The following is a 22,366-nucleotide window of genomic DNA, read 5'->3' on the forward strand; positions in this document are numbered from 1 at the left end:
ATTTTTGTTGACGTAGGTTGGAGTCCCAGGGCGGGTGTCGGCAGTTCTCCTAAAGCCCTTAAATCGGGTCCTCAATTGACAACCCACGTAGGTAAGCTCAGAAACGTCAAAATGCGCACTTTTTCTGGAAAAGCGCGGGAGAGACGCCGGCTACAGCCCCGCCTCTACACGTCACTCCAGGCTCCACCCCCCAGCAGGCGCAGGCGCAGGCGCACTCCGGAGGCTCGGGGACCAACTTAAACCAAGTAGTGAGCAGATGCCAGAGTTCTCTTTAACCACGTCTGCCCCTGTCCTGAGCATGCGCAGTTAGACAGGGGCCTGCTAGTGCGGTTACTCTATTTCTAACCTCCTGGATCGTCCGGCGCCCGGCTCAGGTTCATTTTCTCCATCTCTTAGTGGAAGTCACTTCGCCTAAAGTAGGAGTTGCTGTTAAACGTGCTCCTCCCATTAAACTACCACTCTGCTCTTAGAGGCGGGTCGCATCCTTTAGGCAGCCGGTCCTGACAGATATGAAAAATAAATGGCGTATGATAGAGAGCACTTAGAGTCCGCCGACTAAGCCACATAACAAAATCACTTTACAAAAAAATACTCTCCTTTGTTCCGTACTAATTGCTTCATAAGACTCAGAAGACGTTTTATTGCCCCCAAGTCAGTGAGAACGGTACCTCTTTTTAGTAACAAGGACCTGTAGTATAAGCTGCGCAGGCGCGAGCCGCCCGGCCGCTGTGAGGCGCGGCAGAAGCAGGAGTGCCAGCTTTCCTATCGCCGTCTGGTTGTTGAAACAGGAGTCTGACCTGGGTCCGGGGCCGCCATGGGGAAGGTGAATGTGGCCAAGTTGCGTTACATGAGCCGGGATGACTTCAGGGTCCTGACCGCGGTAAGAAGTTCGCCATTTTTCCCTCTCCCCTGACCTTTTCTACCGCGCGTGCTCTTCCTCTTCCTCCAAGTTTGATGGGAGCTGAGCGCGCTTTAGGCCCTGGAACGCGGCCGAGGTTGGGAATGGGGAAAAGACCGAAAGACCGGACAGTCGGATTTTTCAAAAGCCTTTGTTCAGAAGCTTTTTATCTTCCCCCACGTAAAGCAAAGACCCCTCTTTTCCTTCCTATTTTGCTCCCGTTCTGCAGAGCCACATCGAATCTCTGTAGCCTGGGAAGTTTCTCTGATCCTGGGCTTCTGACCAGCTGAGAAGGGTTTAAGAATCCTGAAGAGTAATTGATAGCATTGAGTTCCCTACTCACAGATTGAGTCACATAGTATTCCTTCAGTTTCATTCAATCCACACATACTTATCGGATATGTAGTAACTGTTTTAGAGAATTCCACGGGTTACAGGACAGACAAGACGAAGGAGGCAAATCATCAAGTAAACGAATAAATAAGGGGTAATATGAAGATAATAAGTCCTATGAAGATGATAAAGCGAATAACGGAATAGAGACCTCTCATGGTGGAGGCAGGGAGCCTGAATACTGTTTTTAAATTGTTTAGTCAGAGAAGACTGCCCGAGTGCAAGAATCTTGTCTGTTTTTATAAAGTTCCTGGTATTTGGTAGGTACTGAATAAATATTTGCTAAGTAAAAGAAAGAATGCGGGGCGGGCATAACAGCTGAATGAGAAAGAGCCGGTCCAGTGAAGTCCTTGGAAAGAATTGAAGGGAGAGGAAGCTACAGTGGTGAGTGCAAAGGCCCCAAGGCAGGAACAATTTCTGAAGATTAGAAAGACCAGTGTGGCTGGAGCATAGTGAGCAAGAGACTGAAGAGTTGGAGATGTAACTGGGAAAGGTGAGAGCCAGATCATGTGCTATAGATAGTCATGCAGGCTTGGTAAAGAATTTTGAATATATTCTAAGTATAGGGGAGCCACTGAATGTTGTTAAGGAAGTGACAAAAACGGATTTTATGGTCTTAGTCTTATAGCACAAAGATCAACACATAGATTAGGCATTTGCAGAATAAAACACATTTATTTAGGAGCTATTATTTTTTGCTTAAATAGGCATTTATTCTTAAGGAATAAACTATCAAATGCAAATTCAGTGTAAAATTTGGAAGACACTTCTTTCTCCTCCCATAGATTCTGAAATTCAGCCACACTTTCTCTAAATACCTACTGTCAAAAGATACCTTCCTTCTCTACTTCCTCAGCACATTAACTCACTCCTTAATGCCTCTGACAGAAATAGGGGAGTCAAGAGAATGTTAGAGGCTGGGAGAAACAGAACAAAGCATGGAAGATTAGTTAAGTTTAAAGTGTGAGGTTTTGGTTGGGACATCAAAACGATGCCAGATTTATCTTCCAAAACTTTATTTTTGCAATTCTTAAGTTCATTTTGAAGCTCACCAAGGAATGGCCTAATTCATTAAATATTTCAGTCTCAGTTGAGTGTTACTAGTTTTGGTATCAGTGGCCACCTTTCCTTGACCATCTTCCCTTTACTTCTCTGGCACCTCCTACATCAATAATCATACTTTGACTGGCTGCCCTTACCTTTCAGTGTGAATTTCCCCCCCAAGTTCTGTCCCTTATCCCTCCTTTTTCTTCCATTATCTCTCGCTTAATGATCACATCCACTTTATGTATGACTTTATCGCTTACCTCCATCAAGTAATTGACGATTTTTTCCCTGTAGTTATGACTTCATTCCCAAGTGCAGATCAGCCTTTCCAATTTTCCTTAAACATCTTCATCTGAAGTACCTTCCATGAAGGACCTTCCAACACCTCAGACTCAGTGTGCTCATATCGAATTAATCAACTTTGTCTACCCCTTCACTCCTTTCCCAAACTCCATTAAAATAATAATAATTATTACTATCTTAAAGCGTCTTCTTTCTTTTCACTTCACCTTTGACTCTTCATTCACTTTACCCTCCCACATCCAGTGCCAATCCCTCTCATACTAATTTCTTTAATTCTTTCCCTCCATTACCACCACCTCTTCCCTGTCCTGGCTTCTGTTTTCTCTGGCCCAGACTGTTGTCTTAGTTCTCCAATACAGCACCTCCAGTTTTTGCCTTCTCTAAACCACTTTGCGTATTCCTGCTAGATTAACATCCTTAAAACAACCCTTAAATCTCCCTTGCCTAAGCATCTTCATGAGTTTCCTACTTTCCTAAGTATAAAATCTAAAACTTTTGGTCTACATTTCAGGTCCTTTCATATCTTCTCATTAAATACCTTCTTAATAAATACCTGGAATATCTGTAGTTATTAAACACAAATATTTGGATGTCAATACGTATTTTGGTACATACCATATGTTAGTAACTGTTAAGCACTCACAATTCATACTCTTGAACTGCATATAGTATATTAGAGAGAGAGAGAGAGAATATGAATATCAATGATTATATACCAAATTGTGATTTAAAATATGTCTAGAGAAGGTAATAATTATGTCTCACAATTGGTTGGGAAACTGCATGGTCAGGAAAGTTTGACGGAGAAGTTAAGTTTTTCACAAGGTTTTGGTAGACAACAGCTCTATGTTGATTATGATTGCATTTTGATTTCTTCAATTGCAGGTTGAAATGGGCATGAAGAACCATGAAATTGTTCCCTGCAGTTTGGTTGCTTCTATAGCCAGCCTTAAACATGGTGGTTGTAATAAAGTTTTAAGAGAACTAGTAAAACATAAACTTATAGCTTGGGAGCGAACCAAAAGTAAGTATTTGAGGCACCGTTTGTGATTTTCCCTGTAACTGGCTTCCGCCAGAGCAGGTATTCCAAAAAGCAGGTGGAAGCTGCCAGACTAGGAAAGCACTAGACATAGAACTGACACAGTACACTTCTACCATGTTCTATTGGTCAGAGCAATCACAGGGCCCACCCAGATCCAGGAGGCTAGAGAAATAGCCTCCATTTCCTCATAGGGGATTAGCAAGTTCCAATTGCAGAAGAACAAGTGGGATTAAGATATTGTTGCTGTCTTTGGCAAGTACAGTCTGCCAAAGGACTCTAGAGCATTACCTCTCAAACCATAGTGGTGAGGGATGAGTTTTTCTTTTTCCACCTATTATGGATCCGTACCTTTATAAAATAATAAAAATAATTACTAGAAAAATAAAAAACTGACAAAATACAGGCACAAATTCCTTCTTATTAGAATTGAAGACATAAAATAACTTAGTCAAATTGATACAAAAATTTTTGAACCACTTAGTTTCTATAACTTGTCACAGACTAGTAACAAACATTTATAGACTGGTATCAGTCTGTAGGTTACACTTTGAGTAACACTGCTTTAGAGAAGAAATAAAAATTACAGCAAGAAATGCTAAAACTCATAAGCCTGGGTAGCTAGTGTTTTTCCAGCTAAGACTTCCCTTGTTTAAATTTTTCTCTTGACCTGATGTGACTTGATGGTACAGAGTAACTAAAATATGGTCTTTCTCATTTGATTTTTTTCTAGCTGTCCAGGGCTATCGGTTGACAAATGCAGGCTATGATTACCTAGCTTTGAAAACACTTTCTTCTAGACAGGTGGTTGAGTCTGTTGGAAACCAGATGGGTGTTGGCAAAGAATCTGGTAAGTGCTGATAGTACTATTGAGTGCATTTTATTTGCTTTAGTTTATGTTTCCCCTTGAGAAAGGATTCATCTTTTCTATTTTTCTAACTAAACAGTAAATTGAAAAGTTGGTTGAAAGCAATACAGATTTTGAAATTACCCTTAGTTTAGTAAACTACTGTTTTTTCATAAGTCTATCACTGAAAGTTCAGTTATACCAAGAATCGGTTTTCCTCTAATAACTGAAATCTTTGGCAAATACTTTATTTGTTCTTATTTTAATATCTGATAAATTGAACATTTGTAATAATTTTTAAAAGTATCACAAGTGGCTTCCCTGGTGGTGCAGTGGTTGGGAATCCACCTGCAAATGCAGGGGACATGGGTTCGAGCCCTGGTCCAGGAAGTTCCCACATGCCACAGAGCACCTAAGCCCGTGTGCCACAACTACTGAGCGTGTGCTCTAGGGACCACAAACCACAGCTACTAAGCCCGCGTGCACAACTACTGAAGCCTATGCACCTAGAGTCTGTGCTCCACAAGAGAAGCCACCCAAGTGAGAAGCACATGCACGGTAACGAAGAGTAGTCCCCACTCACCGCAACTAGAGAAAGCCCGCGTGCAGCGACGAAGACCCAATGCAGCCAAAAATAATAAATAAATATATTTTTAAAAAGTATCACAAGGAAGTTATAAAAACCACACTTTCCATCACAGCAGTATGATCAACAGGGCAAAGTTAGATATGTGTAGAACCATATGTGTAGAACCACAGAAAAAAATTGTAAAATAGCATTAAACAAATACCTATGTAGTGGTTTTTTATGTGTGGTAAAAATAAAGAACAGAGAGATTTTCTTTATGCCATGCTCTCTTATACACTACTTTTTGTCCTACAAAGTTTATGCTGTATAGTTACATACTTTAAACTGAGAGAGCAAAAAAATTAAAATTAGGGCTTCCCTGGTGGCGCAGTGGTTGAGAGTCCGCCTGCCGGTGCAGGGGACACGGGTTCGTGCTCCGGTCTGGGAGGATCCCACATGCCACGGAGCATCTAGGCCTGTGAGCCATGGCCGCTGAGCCTGCGCGTCCGGAGCCTGTGCTCCTCAACAGGAGAGGCCACGACAGTAAGAGGCCCTAGTACCGCAAAAAAAAAAAATTAAAATTAGAAGTAAAAGAACTATTAGGAAACCTATTCCAAAGGAGGTTGTTTTGGTACTTCATATGGTTTGTATGTCTACTATATTAATATCCAGAGTATGGTATATATTTAATAAGTAATATTAGAGTTACTAAATACGGGAGTGTGTGTGTGTAAAAATGTATAAAATGATGTAATGAAACACCTCTTTTTCCTCTTAATTTTTTTATGTCCAATTTTTTTCAATTAAAAAAATGGCTTTCTTTTAATTTTTAAGAACTTCATTACTTGCAAAACAGAGTACGAGTACGGTAAAAAGTGAATCTTAACTCCTAACCCAGGTCTCCATCTCCTGTTACTACTTCCCAAAGCTATCACTATTTATTAATATTGTACATATCCTAGAAATATTCTATGTAAATACAAGTATATAATGTACTGAGGATGTATGTATATACATTCACATATCTTTTTTTTTTTTTTTTTTTTTTTTTTTGTGGTACGTGGGCCTCTCACTGCTGTGGCCTCTCCCATTGCGGAGCACAGGCTCCGGACGCGCCGGCTCAGCGGCCATGGCTCATGGGCCCAGCCGCTCCACGGCACGTGGGATCCTCGCGGACCGGGGCACGAACCCGTGTCCCCTGCATTGGCAGGCGGACTCCCAACCACTGTGCCACCAGGGAAGCCCCACATATCTTTTTAATCATAGGTGAAAGCAAACAGTACTTACAATTCTACACCTTGATTTTTTTTCCACTTGGTGCATCCCTGACATCATTTCATATTAGCAGAGGTGTCTTTCTTGTAGTTGCCAAGTATTACAGTCTTAGAAATTAAATTATTAGAGCTAAAGTTATGCACATTCAAAATTTTGATATTACCAAATTTCCTTCCAAATTGTGTCAGTTTATAATCTCACGAACATGAGAGGCTGTTTCTCTCATGAGTAATTAGGACATGTTCTAAATGTTAGTATTAAAATAGAAACTTGTTTGATAGAATATTTATGGGAAGATCTCCATTCTGATTATTATAGGATTATATTTGGATACTCAGTATTTATTCATTGAAGCAATTTAAGAATTGAACTTCACATTGTTGAAAAGAAAGAATTTTTTTTTCTTTTTGGCCCTGCTGTGTGGTAATGCAGGATTAGTTCCCCGACCAGGGATCTAACCCATGTCCCCTGCAGTGGAAGCGCAGAGTTTTAACCACTGGACCGCCAGACAAGTCCTATGTTGAAAAGGAAGATATTATTAATCACTGCTCGTACATGTAGGACACTAAGGAACAATTAGATGTATTCCCACTAAATGGAATTGAGCATTGAGCATCTTTGGAAGCAGTAACCTTTGACACCTTTGCATCCCTGTTTTCTTTTGTAGTAGATATTAATACATGTCATCATTTTGTATTGTAATTAAAATTACCATAAAAAGAATTTTGCTGAATGGTAATTATTTCTAGTTATTAGGAAAGATAAAATTTGGTACAAATAAAACCAAAGTTAGAAAATTGGAATTGTTTAAATTTACTGGAATAAAAATATAATAATGATCCTTTTAAAATTTTGACTCTAGATATTTACATTGTTGCAAATGAAGAAGGGCAGCAATTTGCATTAAAGCTTCACAGACTGGGAAGAACCTCCTTTCGAAATCTGAAAAACAAGCGTGATTATCATAAACACAGGCATAACATGTCTTGGCTTTATTTATCTCGTCTCTCTGCCATGAAAGAATTTGCTTATATGAAGGTATTTTTAATTTTATATTTTTAACCAAACAATATGTGTAGTTAAAAGGTTGTAGTGACATGCATCGGTCTGTTGCCTCCGCATCTCCCTACTCCCAGTCCCAATCCTTAACAGTCACTTTTTAACTCTTTAGACTATTTCTGGTATTTGTTTTTCTCGTGGTTTCCTTCTACACAAAGGTATTTTTAGCTGTTATAAATGCATAAAGGCAACTTGTATTCTACAATATTAGCAAGATAGAGTAGCCTGAAATAACTAGTGATGTAATTGCCTCACAAATGTGTATGTGTGAATGTAAATCTATACCTGTCTATGCATATGTCTGTCTCTAATTGAAAACACCAGATAATTACCTTCTGTAGAAACCTTAGTCTCTCAGGTAAGTTTACTGGTATTTTTTTTTCCCACAATGGAAGAAATATCAATTCATGAATTTGTATGTATATTAGAAATGGTAAAAATCTTTAGTTTTCAACCTTTTACCTCCCAAATTATGTTCAACATAGATTTACTAAATATCTTTAATAATAACCAAATTAATTGTCTTCACTAATAATTTAAATTAGAAAATAGCTGCATTCTTATTATTCTCTCCAGTAGGATTTATTTGTTATAACTTATTTTTTTAAAATTTTGAATTATTAAAAGTCACTCCAGTGTATGACCTGTTGTTTCTTGGGAATTTCAGTTTGATGTTCTTTGAGTAGGTTATTTTAATTCATGTGCTTAAATTTTTAGTAATCCTGAGGGAAGAATCCTCTAGTCAGTATAAGTAAGTGATATCAATACCATACATGTTGTGTTTTTTGTGTTATTTCAGTGGTTTGTATCCTGTGATAGTAAGTAGGCAGTTTGGTAGGAATTGTTACACATTTCCCCCAAACTATATTAAGTGTCTTCTTGGTGTGTTTATATGAAGGCACAGGAATAGAGCCTGGTTGTGGATAAATATGCTTCTTAAATTTATTCTCTCTTTTCCTAAGCGAAAATAAGATAAGATTGAGCTATAACTTAAGGGCTAAGCTATGGTACAAGGGCTACACCACTATGACAATAGTTAGAGTTGTTACATACTGTTGAGCTGCCAAAGCATGTTCAAAACCATTTGGATTTAAAAATAACAAATATGTAGCCAAGCAGACAGTCTTTGGAGAGAGGGAAGTAGTTCAGTTCCTGTCCAAAGAAGGGAGGAAGTAGAGTAGACAGCTCTTAAAATTAACCCTGTTAATAAGCATATATTGAGTGTCAGCTGTGTGCCTACCTCTATATTAAGTATTTTGTTGGCAGAGGTGAACAGCAGATACCAAAGAAATAACGAGTGCAGTGTGTGTCTTAAAGTTGGAAAGATAACATGAACACACCTAAAACAGAACAGTTTAAATGTCAAATTATATGTTGAGTTTAGAGAATCTTCTGTAGAGTAGAATGATCGATGAAGGAGGTTTCATAAGTGAGTGGGAGTTGAGTAGAGTAATGGAGTTGCATATGATTTGTCTGTAAGGAAAAGACAATAAGACAGTGTACTTTGCAAAGGAACCAGAATGGCAAAGACATGAATATTCGTGTGAGCCCTGTGTGTATGGGGACAGTCACTAAGGTGACTGTCTTGATCACACTCCAGAGTGTTTATTGGACAGAGTATTGAGAGAACTAGGACTGGATAAGTGGATTAAAGAGTTTTGAAAACTAGGAAAAGTTATTCAGACTGAAGTCGATATTTACAGCCATTGTAGTTTTTTTTTAAAATGGAGCATTGACGTAAGCGTCTTAGTTGGTATTGGTACACTTGAAGAAAGGTTTGGTGTGGTAGCAAGAACCAGAACCACTGTTGGCGTGATTCAGATATCAATGACAAAGGCCTGCTTAGAAATGGTAGCATTCCAAATGGCAGAGGGCATAAATCTAAGATATTTTGAAGAAAGTAATACAACAGGCCTTTGTAAGCAAAAAGACAGAAAAAGTTAAACATAGGGTAAAAAATGGATTTATGGATGGTGGGTAGTAACATTTGACTCAGACCACTACGGTGTTTATTTGTGACTACAGTGACTGTTTGTCACATGATGGATTTTTGTTTGTTTGTTTGCGGTACGTGGGCCTCTCGCTGTTGTGGCCTCTCCTGTTGCAGAACACAGGCTCTGGACGCGCAGGCTCAGCGTCCATGGCTCACGGGCCCAGCCGCTCCGCGGCATGTGGGATCTTCCCGGACCGGGGCATGAACCTGTATCCCCTGCATCGGCAGGCGGACTCTCAACCACTGCGCCACCAGGGAAGCCCTGTCACATAATAGATTTATATTGTATATTGTGGTCAGAAGAAAAAGGCCAGTGCTATATAAACTGAAATGCCTAATATATTGGAATATTTCATTTCCTGATATGCCAGAAGACAGAATATTTCCTAAATCACAATTTATTTCCATTTGAATTTTTTAAGCACACTCCCAGTAAATGACAGAAACTTACAAAATAGAAGATATACATATCGTAAGAGACGAAACTTCTTGAAGGCAGAGACATTTTCACACTCATTTTTGTAACCCTAGCACAGTGTATAATATTTAGTAAATGTTCAGTAAATGAATGTTTGGTAAAAAAGTGAATTACAGGGGCTTCCCTGGTGGCGCAGTGGTTGAGAGTCCGCCTGCCGATGCAGGGGACACAGGTTCGTGCCCCGGTCAGGGAAGATCCCACATGCTGCGGAGCAGCTGGACCCGTGAGCCATGGCCACTGAGCCTGCGTGTCCGGAGCCTGTGCTCCGCAACGGGAGAGGCCGCAACAGTGAGAGGCCCACGTATCGCCAAAAAAAAAGTGAATTACAAAAACTGGTTTACAATGTTGTTTTTATGTACAGCTCATTCTGTGCAGTGAATAAACCGTACATAAATAATCATGTGTTAACTGTAATTTTGTAAAGGCTTATATGTTTTTTTTCTGGTTGTGGACAGGTACATTTAATTTTATTGTTCCCTAAAAATTAATGACCTCTTCATTACTTTTTACCTGTTGCTATATTTTAGGCATTGTATGAAAGGAAATTTCCAGTTCCAAAGCCAGTTGATTATAATCGCCATGCAGTGGTCATGGAACTCATAAAAGGCTATCCTCTGTAAGTATAATTCTTGGAACCTTCAGTCCTAATAAATAATTATAAGGTTCAATTTTAAAAAATAATTTTTTTTCTGTAAATGGAATATTGCTTCTGGGAGGTTAGAAATTAACATAAAGTAGTAGACTTAAAGGCAAATTGAAAATTCAGTTTCATTCTGACAATATGGATTTTATACTCTCTGACTCAGTCAGTAAATAAACAGTCTAGTATGTGCCAAGCGCTGTTCTAGGCTCCCCAGTAAACAAAACAAAGTCCCTGCCCTCATAGAGCTTACTTTCTAATGGAAGGAAACTTGCAGGAAATAGCTAAACAAGGAAATATTTGATACATCAGATGGTGGTAAATGCCATGCATAAAAATAAAGTGGGGTAAGGGGGACAGGAAGTGTTGAGGTGGGTGGGTGTAGGAGGCTGCTATTTTACATGGGGTGACCAGGAAAAGTCTCCTTGATAAGGGGATTTTTGAGCAGAATCCTGAAAGAAGTGACAGAGGAAATCATGCAGATATCTAGGAACATTTCAGGCAGAGGCAAGAGCAAATGCGTAAATCCTGGAATGGGAGTATGCCTGCATGTTCAGGAAACAGAAGGCCACTGTGGCTGGAGCTGAGTGAGTAAGGAGAGAAATTGTAAGTGATGAGATCACAGAGGCAGCAGACGATTTGTAAGCCATTGCAAGGATGTTCTATTTATTTATTTTGGTGGGGAGGATATATTTGACATATAACATTCAGTAACTTTAAGGTTGATTTGATACATTTATATTTCCTAATGTGATTGCCATTGTAGCAATAGTATTAAGGACTATTTTGATTGAGACAGGAAGCCACTGGAGGATTTTTTTTTTTTTTTTTTTGGTGTCAGTGAAAACTGCAGGTCCTAACCACTGGACTGCCAAGGAACTCCCTGCCATTGGAGGATTTTGAATTGAGAAGAGACATGATCTGACTAATGTTTTAATGGGATCACTCTGACTGCTGTACTGGAAATAGACTAAAAGGAGACTAGGACAGGATTAGGAAGAAAAGTTAGGAAATTATTGTAATAATGCAAGCAAGAGATGATAGTAGTTTAGATCAGAGTGGTAGATGGTGAAGGTAATGAAACGTGGTCAGATTTTGGATATGTTTTACAGTCAGGGCCTACATGATTTGTTTGGGATTGGGTATTGATAAAAAGGAAGGGGCAGGTAAGGATAACACCAAGATCTGGGGCCTGAATAATTGGAGGGATAAAGTTGCCATTTACAGAAATGGGAAAGACTGCAGAAAGACAGTTTGGAGTTAGAGGGTGGGGCAGAATCAGAGGTTCAGTTTGGGACATGGTAAGTTAGAGATGCCCCGAAGCTCAGAGAAGTCTAGATTGAAGTCTGTGTATGAGCCTGTATGAGATCACCAAGAATGGTTAAGATAATAGGTCTTAAGATTAACCTTTGAGGAGCTCCAAAATTTATACGTCAGGGAAAAGCTGAAGAACTAGCTAAAAAAACTAAGAAGGAATGATCAGGGCAGAAAGAGGACAGCCTGAAGAGTTAGTGTACCAAGGGTCAAGTGAAAGGAGCTGCTTCAAGGAGGGGGAAGAGGTTAACTGACAGACCAGATAATGATGAAGGTGGAGAATTGACCATTGGATATAGCAACATGTAAGTCATTGGTAGTTTTGACGAGAGCTATTTCATTGGAACAAGGTTGAATGAAAGCTTGTTTGAAATGGGCTCATTAGAGTGCTCATTGAATTGGAGAAAGCACAATTAGAGGAGTTTGGCTGTTAAGATGAAAGAAAGAATGTGGTGTACTGGGAAGAAGATACAGAATTGAATGGGTTGTGTCTTTTTTTTTTTTTTTTAAAGCTGTTATATCTGTATGCTGATAGGATTGAAGAGAAAACTGCTAGGGAGGCATGATGAAATGGAAATAATATTTAAATGTAAATACACACATGCTTGCTTTCATTAAAATCATAAATGAGGACAAATAACCTTTTTCACACTTACACTTTCAGATGTCAGATACACCATGTTGAAGATCCTGCATCAGTATATGATGAAGCTATGGAACTAATTGTTAAACTTGCAAATCATGGGCTAATTCATGGAGATTTCAATGAATTCAATCTCATTTTGGATAAAGATGACCACATCACCATGATCGATTTTCCACAGATGGTTTCAACTTCTCATACCAATGCTGAATGGTATATTCTGGATGTAACTGTTTATGTGTGATGCAGTCATCTTTTATTTATTAATAATTTTTCAGCTTTGTCATACTGTCATTGGGGTTAATAACTGGTTTGAAGTGGCTGATGTTAAGAGTCTAAAAATTGGGATGTCAAAATGCTCTGATTTTCCCCCTAAGAATTTTTCTTACTCCTCAGTATTTTAAAACTGAAAAAAAATGCACTTTGATACAGTTTTTAAAACCTATTCATTAAAATAATGCTTTATATTAGAAATCTGAAGAAACTGCCTACTTTTATAAATCATCAAAAGAATTTGAATTACTCTTGTAACCTGACAGACTTGCGAAAGTGAAACTTTCTCAGCCATGGAACTCTTTATTCAAACAAACGTTTCGGTGGAAGCCCAATTTTTAAAACAAAAGCCTGCTCAGAAGAAGTAGGGACATGGAAGGAGGAACCCTAGAACCACATCCTCTCTGCCTTTCCCCTTTTCTCTCTGCTTCATGGTTGCCTCCAAGAGGGCTTCACCAGGCATAATTTAATAATTTTTTATGGCCTTGATGAAAGTTACGGTTTTGTCCTGAACTCAGTTACCAGACTGGTAATATCTCTCATGTTGTTTTTAGCTTTTATTTTGATAAGAGAAAGGAATTCACGTAAAACCTCATCCCTGACACAGGGCAGAATCACTTCATATACTGTGATAATCTTATTTCTCATATTACTTGACCATTTAAACAGCCAAATTGTGAAATATGACAGGATATTTTCCTTTATGTGTTTGTATTCTATGATGCAATTGAGTGTAATCGAATTAAGATTATTTTTTTTCTCCTGTTCTCTCAATTCCATGTCATCCTGTCTCTTAATTCTCCCTTTCTGGAAACCTTCTAGAGAATTCAATCTGTTCTGGCTGCTTTATGGTAGCCTAAAAAGCAACCTGATATTCAGAGGTCCTTCTACTCTCAGTCCAGATTAACATGTCTCCAGATAACCATTTATAAGCCACAGCATTAGTTATCTCCTATAGATGTTTACTGCATATTAGCTAATGGGTAATAAAGATAATATAAACATAGCATTAGTCCCCAAACTTTTTCTTATGAGTCACTAGTTTATTTCTGTCTTCACCTTTCCCAGTTGACTAGAGGTTCTAGTGAACATAGCTGAAGCTGATGGGAACTATAATCAGACAGACGAAACTAGAGAGGGAAAGTAGAAATCTGCCCCCAAACTGCAGGCCCTTATCTTTTTTTCTGGGATTCATATATATGTCTCACAGTATGGGAAAACGTTGAGTTTTCTAACCATAAGAACTGTATGCCATTGACAGCTTATAGTCCTTGTTCCTGGGCTTTTAGTTTTTCAAACACCAGCAGCTGATTTGTTTCTTTTTTCTTTTGAGTAACATCCTTTTCTCTTTTCTCTTTCATGTAACAAGAATGTCATAACAAGGATGTTGTCTTTGGCTAATAAGGAAAAAGATGAACAACAAAGGCTATATAAAAAATGATTCTTGCTTTTGCAGGTATTTTGACAGAGATGTTAAATGCATCAGAGATTTCTTCATGAAACGTTTCAGCTATGAAAGTGAGCTTTTCCCAACCTTTAGTGATATCAGGTTTGTATACTATGTTGCATAAAATGATAGAATTTATTTAGTTCTAAAAGTTAACACTTTCATCTAAAAAATTTTCATTATTATTGTTGTTCAGTATCATTGCTATATAATATACAAATGAAACTTAGAAACTATGCCTACCTGTGGTCCATTAACCTTACTGAATTGGGAGGAGGAACCTACTTAGTTTCTTATAAATTCGAGAACGCTTATTCAATATAGGATGCTATGTGAATAACCCATTTTTAAGGAATCAAGCCAAGTGTTTATCAGAAATTGTGTTTTTCCTTTATTCACTATAGGAGCTATATTTAATTGATTCATGGAACATAATTATATGTAAATTCTCACAGCCAAATGTTCTCATTTTGTATATGTAGTTAAGATATTGTTTTCTGGTTTGGGATGATTGACATAACTTAAAATCTTTAGCCTCCTCTGAAAGTTAATTTATTAAGTCAGTATCAACTGAAGTCTCTGTAACTTTTCTACTAATATCTGTTGCTCTTCACAGTCATTTTATTCCTTTTTTTTTTTTTTTAAGATTCATTATTTATTTAATTTATTTTTGGCTGCATCGGGTCTTAGTTGCAGCACACAGGATCTTTGCTGAGGCATAAGGGATCTTTCCTTGTGGCGTGCAGGTTTCTCTCTAGTTGTGCCGTGCAGGTTTTCTCTTCTCTAGTTGTGGTGCTCAGTCTCCAGGGCATGTGAGCTCTGTAGTTGAGGCCCACGGGTTCCAGAGCGTGTGGGCTCTATAGTTTGCCGCACACAGGCTCTCTGGTTGAGGCATGAGAGCTCAGTAGTTGTGGCGTGCGGGCTTAGTTGCCCTGCGGCATGTGGGATCTTACTTCCCTGACCAGGGACTTAACCCACATCCCCTGCATTGTAAGGCATATTCTTTACCACTGGACCACCAGGGAAGTCCCTCACAGTCATTTTATTCTTAGATGATAACCAGCTATGTCCTTTACACTTGTGTAGTTAAGTGATTTAAGTATTACCTCTTAGGCAGAGAAAAACCTTTAAAATATATAAACTGTTAAACTCATTTGAGAGTCGTAATTTATCAGAACACTAAATACTTAATTCATGTCAGGTGGATTTTTTTTCTCGCTCTCTAAATGCATAACATTCTTTTCTTTTCCTAGGAGGGAGGACTCTCTTGATGTAGAGGTTTCTGCCAGCGGCTACACAAAGGAAATGCAGGCAGATGATGAACTACTTCATCCAGTAGGTCCAGATGATAAAAATATTGAAACAGAGGAGGGATCTGAATTCTCATTTTCTGATGAAGAGATATCAGAAAAAGCAAAGGACTGTAGGTCACATATTGAAAGTGGACAGGACTCTATAGGTGAATCAGTTGACTGCTGTTACAGATCCTCTGGAGACCTGGAACAAGTAAAGGAAGACAGTTTGTCAGAGGACAGTGCTGATGCACGTAGTTTTGAAATGACTGAGTTCAATCAGCCTTTAGAAGAAATAAAAGGGCAGGTTGTTACAAACAGTTCTGTAACTGAGTTTTCTGAGGAGAATAGCAGAACTGAACATGACACCAGGCAAGATGATAAGACAGGTCAAGGTGGAATCCTCATGGGCCCTGAGGAGTATGAAGATGAGTGCCCTCATGTGATTGCCTTGTCATCAGTAAACAAAGAATTAAGGCCTTTCAGGTATAGACTTCTGTTGATTGGTTTTTTACTTTAATCTGGAGACCTAGACTTTGATTCTGGTAAATGAATGTTTTTTTCAAATGACATGACAGCTATATTCTGCATCATCATGTGCAAAATGAAAGCAAATAACTCTTTTATAGTTAAAATTCAAATAACCCTCTACAATTGACTTATGCTAGACAGCCTATTTATTCAATTTTAAGCAGTTCTGCTTTCAAATTCAAACTGATTACTTTCAAATAGTTAATAAGGTCTCTTGATAAGTTGATGAGGTTTTAGATGGGTGAATTATTTGTATTTTTTAATAATTATTCATCTAATGTATGTTTGGTTAATGTATAGTCCAATAAACATGCAGTAAGTGTGCTCTCAAAATATCTACTTACAATGAATTTTCCCTCGTGCTTTGAACCTTCTGTACTTATTTGTTAATGTGCAATTAAAATTACTGTTATGTTATTTTTCCTTTAAGATTTTTTTTTTTTGACAAATATTAGTGAATCAGCCTCAGCTTAGATTAGCAAAAGGTCTAAAATTTAACTTTTAGATTTGGGGTAGTTTGATGAAATATGGCTTTATGTATTTCAAAGTAGTAATATGATATAAATTAAGCATAATTAACTATTTAAAATTAACTAAATTTTGATTTTAATTTTAGAGATGAAGAAAATATGGAAGATGTTAATCAACATAGAACAAGAACTCTGAGTGTTACTTCTGCGGGCAGTGTGTTAAGCTGTTCAACAATTCCTCCGGTAACTATTCATTCAGTATTTCCCAGGTGTTTATTAGCACTACTGTGGACAGATTATTAAGCTAAGGCGCTCTGAGGATTAGATGATGTACAGGACCACCTTGGCCATTTGGACTTCACATGTTGATAGTATAAAATTGATAACAAGTGCAAATTTAGGAAATAGAGAGGGTTCACTTCACTTTTAGCTGGAACGATCAGCGCTTTCAGGGAAAACACAGCATGTAAGTTGGCTTGAATTTGAAAGATGAAAATCATAGAAATTTAAATCCAAGGGGGACTTTGTAGATTCTCATGTGATCTTGTCCCTGCATTTTAACAATTAGGAAATTGAGGCCCAGACAAGTTACATGACTTTGCTCAAGATTACTCAGCTAGTGACAGCACTGCACCTCAAATGTGAAAATGCACGAGCTTCGCTAGCTAGCTTGTTCTTAAATTTTGAAAGAGGAAAATAGGTAATTGTAAAACTTTCAGTGTCTCAAGCTTTTGTGGGACATTTAGCAACAAATGTCCAAAAGAATTTCATAAAGGACATTTTCTGGACGGGATAATGAACGTATAGTCCAGCTCCTACTGATGAGCTTTTATGCCTGCCGGCCATTTCTCCTGGCTACCCTGAAGGAAGAATCAGTTTGTTTCCTTTGTAGATTTTAAGCAGAGATAAAATTACATAATTGGTGTGGTAGGTTTTTTCCTTCTGGTTGAAGGTACTAAGTTGAATACCATTGAAACTAGTTTTTAGTGATAACTTTACTTAAAATGAGCAAAAGAAGAAAGTCAGTTTAGAAGGTAGAAAGGAGGAAATCAAATTATTATTTAGAAAGTGAATTCACAGGGAAAGAACTTTGTTTTTTCCTGAACTTTTCATTTTTAAGTTCAGATATATTGTTAACAAGTTAAAATGTACACCCTGTGGAGGGTAATACGGGACATTTACAAAATTAAATCAGTTATCAAAAAATAAGCTAAAAATAACAGTACTCTGTTTTATTAATATGGTACACTTTTAGTAGTACTGGTATCTTTACTCAATAATAGAAACATTTGGAACTTGTGAGACCAAAATAAAAGAATAAAATTCTGTAAGTGCACTGATTTTATATACTCTTCTGATGGCCTCATAATTTACCTGATTTTCTGAACATAAAATTTAAGTCTGTGAAATCTTTGAAACATCTTTTAATTATGATGGAAGATAATATCTCCCTTTAAGTATTATCACCTGTCTTGGTTAAGAATTTCTCTCACTTTATGGTTGCCTGTCCATTCTTGGCTTTGATATTTTTCTGTACTTATTGAGATGTATTCACCCTCCTTTCTTTGATTTTATCAGATTCAAAACATAAGTGCATTTATATCTAATTGTTGGATTGGCCAAAAAGTTCATTAGGGTTTTCCTGTAAGATGTTACAGAAAAACCCGAATGAACTTTTTGGCCAGCCCAATACAGTGTTGTAAAATTGGCAATTGCATATAAAGAAAAGTTAGATTACTCCTGCTACTTTCTTAAATTCTAAGTTATGCTCTTTCCTGTATATAAAGATGATGACACTAACATTGTCTTTAGGTCTTGTCTTTATGCCATTTAACTTACAGCTAACAGAAGGAACTTATATTTCAAATGGGGTCGAGCCTATAATAAACTGCATTATAAAATACAGATTTGCCTTTAGTCTAAGGGGGGAAAAGATCTCTCTGGCCAGCTTAATCAAAAAAGGTTTCCCTCTAATCATTGGAAATAAATTGACTGTGTTAACTTCTAATTCTTTTGGGAATTTGGTCATACTATTTTCCTTGAGGTTGTATTCCATTTTTTTTAAAGGGTCAGGAGAAAACACACTTTTATTACCTTCGTTAATTTGATGATTGTTGTTTTCGTGTCTGCAAAACTAAAAGATTTGCTCTGTGTTCTTTGAAATTGTAAAATCTGTTTTCCTCTTTAAAATACTTTTATAGTTCCCTATTTATTGGCAAAGTTGCCATTTATGAATGCTGTTCTTTCTCATATGTAACAGAATTAAATTCCAGCTAAACATTAAGGTATATTGATTTAAAAAAAATACATACATGGCCACCATCAGTAGCAACAAACAACAAAACAATAACAAAGTACATGATTTTCATTCATTTTTTTCATGTACTCCTCGAAATTATACAGAAGTACAGTTGACCCTTGAACAACACTGGTTTGAATATGTGGGGTTTTTTAATAGTAAATGCTACAGTACTATATGATCTGTGGTTGGTTGAATCCGCAGGTGCAGAGCAACCTCTGATACAGATGGCTGACTCGTAAGTTATACTCAGATTTTTGACTGCTCAGTGGGTCAATGCCCCAACACCCTCATTGTTCAAGGATCAACTGTATTTTATTTCGCATTTCATCATCTTTTTTAAAAAATATACTAGTGTGGATTTTTCTCCCACTTTTTTTTAACATGAAAATTAACCTTGTAGGATTTGTAAATTGTTCTGAATTAGGAGGTATATGCATAGTAATTCATTACCTCCTTATTTTCTTTAGCTGCTTGATATGATTATCTTATGGTCTCATTGAAGTAAAGAACGAAGGGGAAGTTCAAGCAGAATATTTAGAAAATAAATTGATTTTTTTTTTCTTGGAACTATCCCAGAGGCCTCTGTCTGAACTCCTCTAGTTTAAATGTGGTGCATGTTCTACTGTTGTCTCAGTCTCCTGTTGGGTACCTTCTTTCCTAGTTTTATCTCTTTTCCTTACTGAGTTTATTACTTCTTTATGTGGCAGAACGGATTTTAGTAGTTTTTTGAGTGAGTTTGGGTGGGAGAGAGGACTTTTTATTACTAAAAATGTCTTTTTATCGTGTCCTCACACCTGATTGAGAATTTAAGTATTAGAGTTGTGGTTTGGAAATAATTGACCTTCAGAATTCTGAAGGTATTGCTTTGTTTTCTTGGTGATAGTTAAGACGATGCTGATCTGATTCAGGTTTCTGGTCTCCTGCCGGGGTGAGGAGGCTATGATAGTTGCCTGGCTTCCTAGGGTAGAGAAAAGTCCTAGAGGCCAGTCACTCATGTGTTAAACTTTCAGCCAGTCTTAATGCTTTCAGTAATGAAATTTCTGGGATAGCAACCAGGTGCTTCTAAGACTCTGGCCTTCCTGGAACTGCATCTCCTGGGATATCAGCCTCTGCAGGAACTGGCATTTTTATTCTTCTGTTTCGCTTTATCTTCTTTTACTTTTTCTCCCACTGAGAATCATTAGACTAAAATAAAGAGGGATAACTTGTTAAAGCCTGTCTGCCTAACTATGTAAAATATCTGAAGTCTGCATTTAACTTATCTGATCCAGAGTTTTATATTATACATATACAGTCCAAGAAACAGTGCGTTAGGCAGACTGGTTTTTCTAGCTCCTTTTTACCTCTCAAATCCATTAGTCTTTAATTTTTTAACTTGACAGATTTTTAATAAATGCTTCTTTGTACCTAGCATGGGGTGGGGCATATTAAGAAGAGACCCTTGCTTCAACCCTTTCAGCGTTCACTCTTTTTTTAGGAGAGGTTGGATGATGCAAGATTATACACAATTAAACAGGCTGCTTCAGAGGAAAAAAAAATTATGTGAACGGAATATTCAGATTTTTTTCTTCATCTTGTAAGTCATTTGACATTGGCAGCCTGTGTCTTAAGTGATAAGAAATAATTTGAATTTATGACCATTCACCATGTGAAAACATACTGTTTCTCCCAGAAACTGTATGAGGACTTTTCCGTGAGTAACTGCTGCCATCAGGTCATCTCTACACCTGAAGTTATGAAGGCACTCTTGCGTATATTTGACCAGTAGTAAATGCTTTCAGACATAATTTTCCACTACAAAACCATGCCTCCTTTTACCTAGAAAGCAAAGGAATAAGCAGGTTGTTTTGGTTTTGTTCGTTTGTTTTTGTTTTCTTTCCATCTTGTTGGTTATGGTTGGTTGGTTTTTCCCAGTTTTCCTGATGACCACTAGGTGGCACTATGATGATTTGTTATTTAAAGAAATGTGACGGTTCACTACTATGTGCTACTTTTTGCTGTAATCTGTATTTCTGTTAGGAATTTAATTCCTCCTGTTTTATAACAGTTTGGTGTTTTCTCTTATTGCTGTTTAATTTAGTACTGTCAGTGGAATTTTTAAAACTCATGCTTTTAACAGAAATTTGAAAAATATTAGCAGTGTAAATCTTTGTTTTATTGAATGTTTACTCCTTATCAGAATGTTCCATTATCAGTGATACTAATTCATGAAATCTTTCCAGGAATTGGTGAAACAGAAGGTGAAGCGTCAGTTGACAAAACAGCAAAAATCAGCTGTGAGACGACGATTACAGAAAGGAGAAGCAAATATATTTACAAAGCAACGGAGAGAAAACATGCAAAATATTAAATCAAGTTTGGAAGCAGCTAGCTTTTGGGGAGAGTAATATATTTAAGAACCTGAATATTTTTCAAAAAGTTACTATGATCCCTTTTTAAGCCACCTTTAGTATTTTTTGGACCAAGGCAGATATATATATATATAAATAGATAAGTAAACCCTCTTTCATCAATAAATTTGACTCATTCGGTACATGTCTTCTAAAGAATAACTATAGTAATTCTGCTAAAGCAACCCAGTTTTCCAAGTAATTTTTTGTTAGGAATATTTGAGTTTTTTGTTTTTTGTTTTTTTTTTTTCAGTACGCGGGCCTCTCACTGTTGTGGCCTCTCCCGTTGTGGAGCACAGGCTCCGGACGCGCAGGCCCAGCGGCCATGGCTCATGGGCCCAGCCGCTCCGCGGCATGTGGGATCTTCCCGGACCGGGGAACGAACCCGTGTCCCCTGCATCGGCAGGCGGACTCAACCACTGCGCCACCAGGGAAGCCCTTGAGTATTTTTTAAAATCGAAATATCACTGTTTTTGCCTGGTTTTGTTCTCTACCACAAACAGGTAGATTGCTTGGTTTCATATTCCAGCTTTTCCACTTACTAGTGGAAACAACCTTAGGCAAGTCTTATTTCTCTCTCCCTCTTTCTCCTTCTCTGCCTCAGTTTTCTTAGTGTTAAAATTGGATTTATAACTACTTTGTAGCCTTGTTGTGCGGATTATATGAGACAGTGCACAGAAAGCACTTAGAACAATGTCTAGCACTTTAAAGTATAGCTATTGGAATGGTAATTACAATGATGTTTATCTTTCAGAAAATCTGCTAACGACTTGGTTGCATTTTGTTTAGCCACAGGAAGGATTCACTGCCATATATTTTTTTAGTCTCTTGTATTAAGGGTAAACCGGCAATGTCTCCTTTTATTTTCTGCTACTTAAATTGGTAATGTGGTCATGGGAACAGAAATTTGAGATAGTCACACCATGATTTTTACAGTTTCCAGTTTTTATGCAGCCTAAACAGAAGTAGAAGACTTAAGGGTGGGGGGAAGTAGAAGGGATGAGAAGTGAACAGTTCTTTCTGATATTCTTAACTGGGTGGGTCAAGAACATATTTCACGTCAAAGATAACAAATATAGTTGACCCTTGAACAACGGTTTGAACTGCGAGGGTCCACTATACACAGATTTTTTTTCAATAAATACATACTACAGTACTGCGTGA

The 22,366-nt window shown here is 37.6% G+C and overlaps 1 protein-coding gene across 1 annotated transcript; it reads left to right on the forward strand.

Moving 5' to 3' along the window:
* The first annotated feature begins 706 nt into the window (after positions 1–706).
* On the forward strand, positions 707–22,366 carry RIOK2 (RIO kinase 2). The gene is made up of 10 exons (XM_032627553.1): positions 707–880; positions 3,527–3,665; positions 4,414–4,530; positions 7,233–7,408; positions 10,428–10,516; positions 12,519–12,710; positions 14,227–14,319; positions 15,471–15,995; positions 16,657–16,753; positions 21,035–22,366. Exons 1-10 carry the CDS (start codon positions 815–817, stop codon positions 21,197–21,199), a joined length of 1,659 nt encoding a protein of 552 aa, XP_032483444.1. The 5' UTR covers positions 707–814; the 3' UTR covers positions 21,200–22,366.

The sequence above is a fragment of the Phocoena sinus genome, chromosome 3, assembly GCF_008692025.1.
Source record: "Phocoena sinus isolate mPhoSin1 chromosome 3, mPhoSin1.pri, whole genome shotgun sequence".
NCBI lineage: Eukaryota > Metazoa > Chordata > Mammalia > Artiodactyla > Phocoenidae > Phocoena > Phocoena sinus.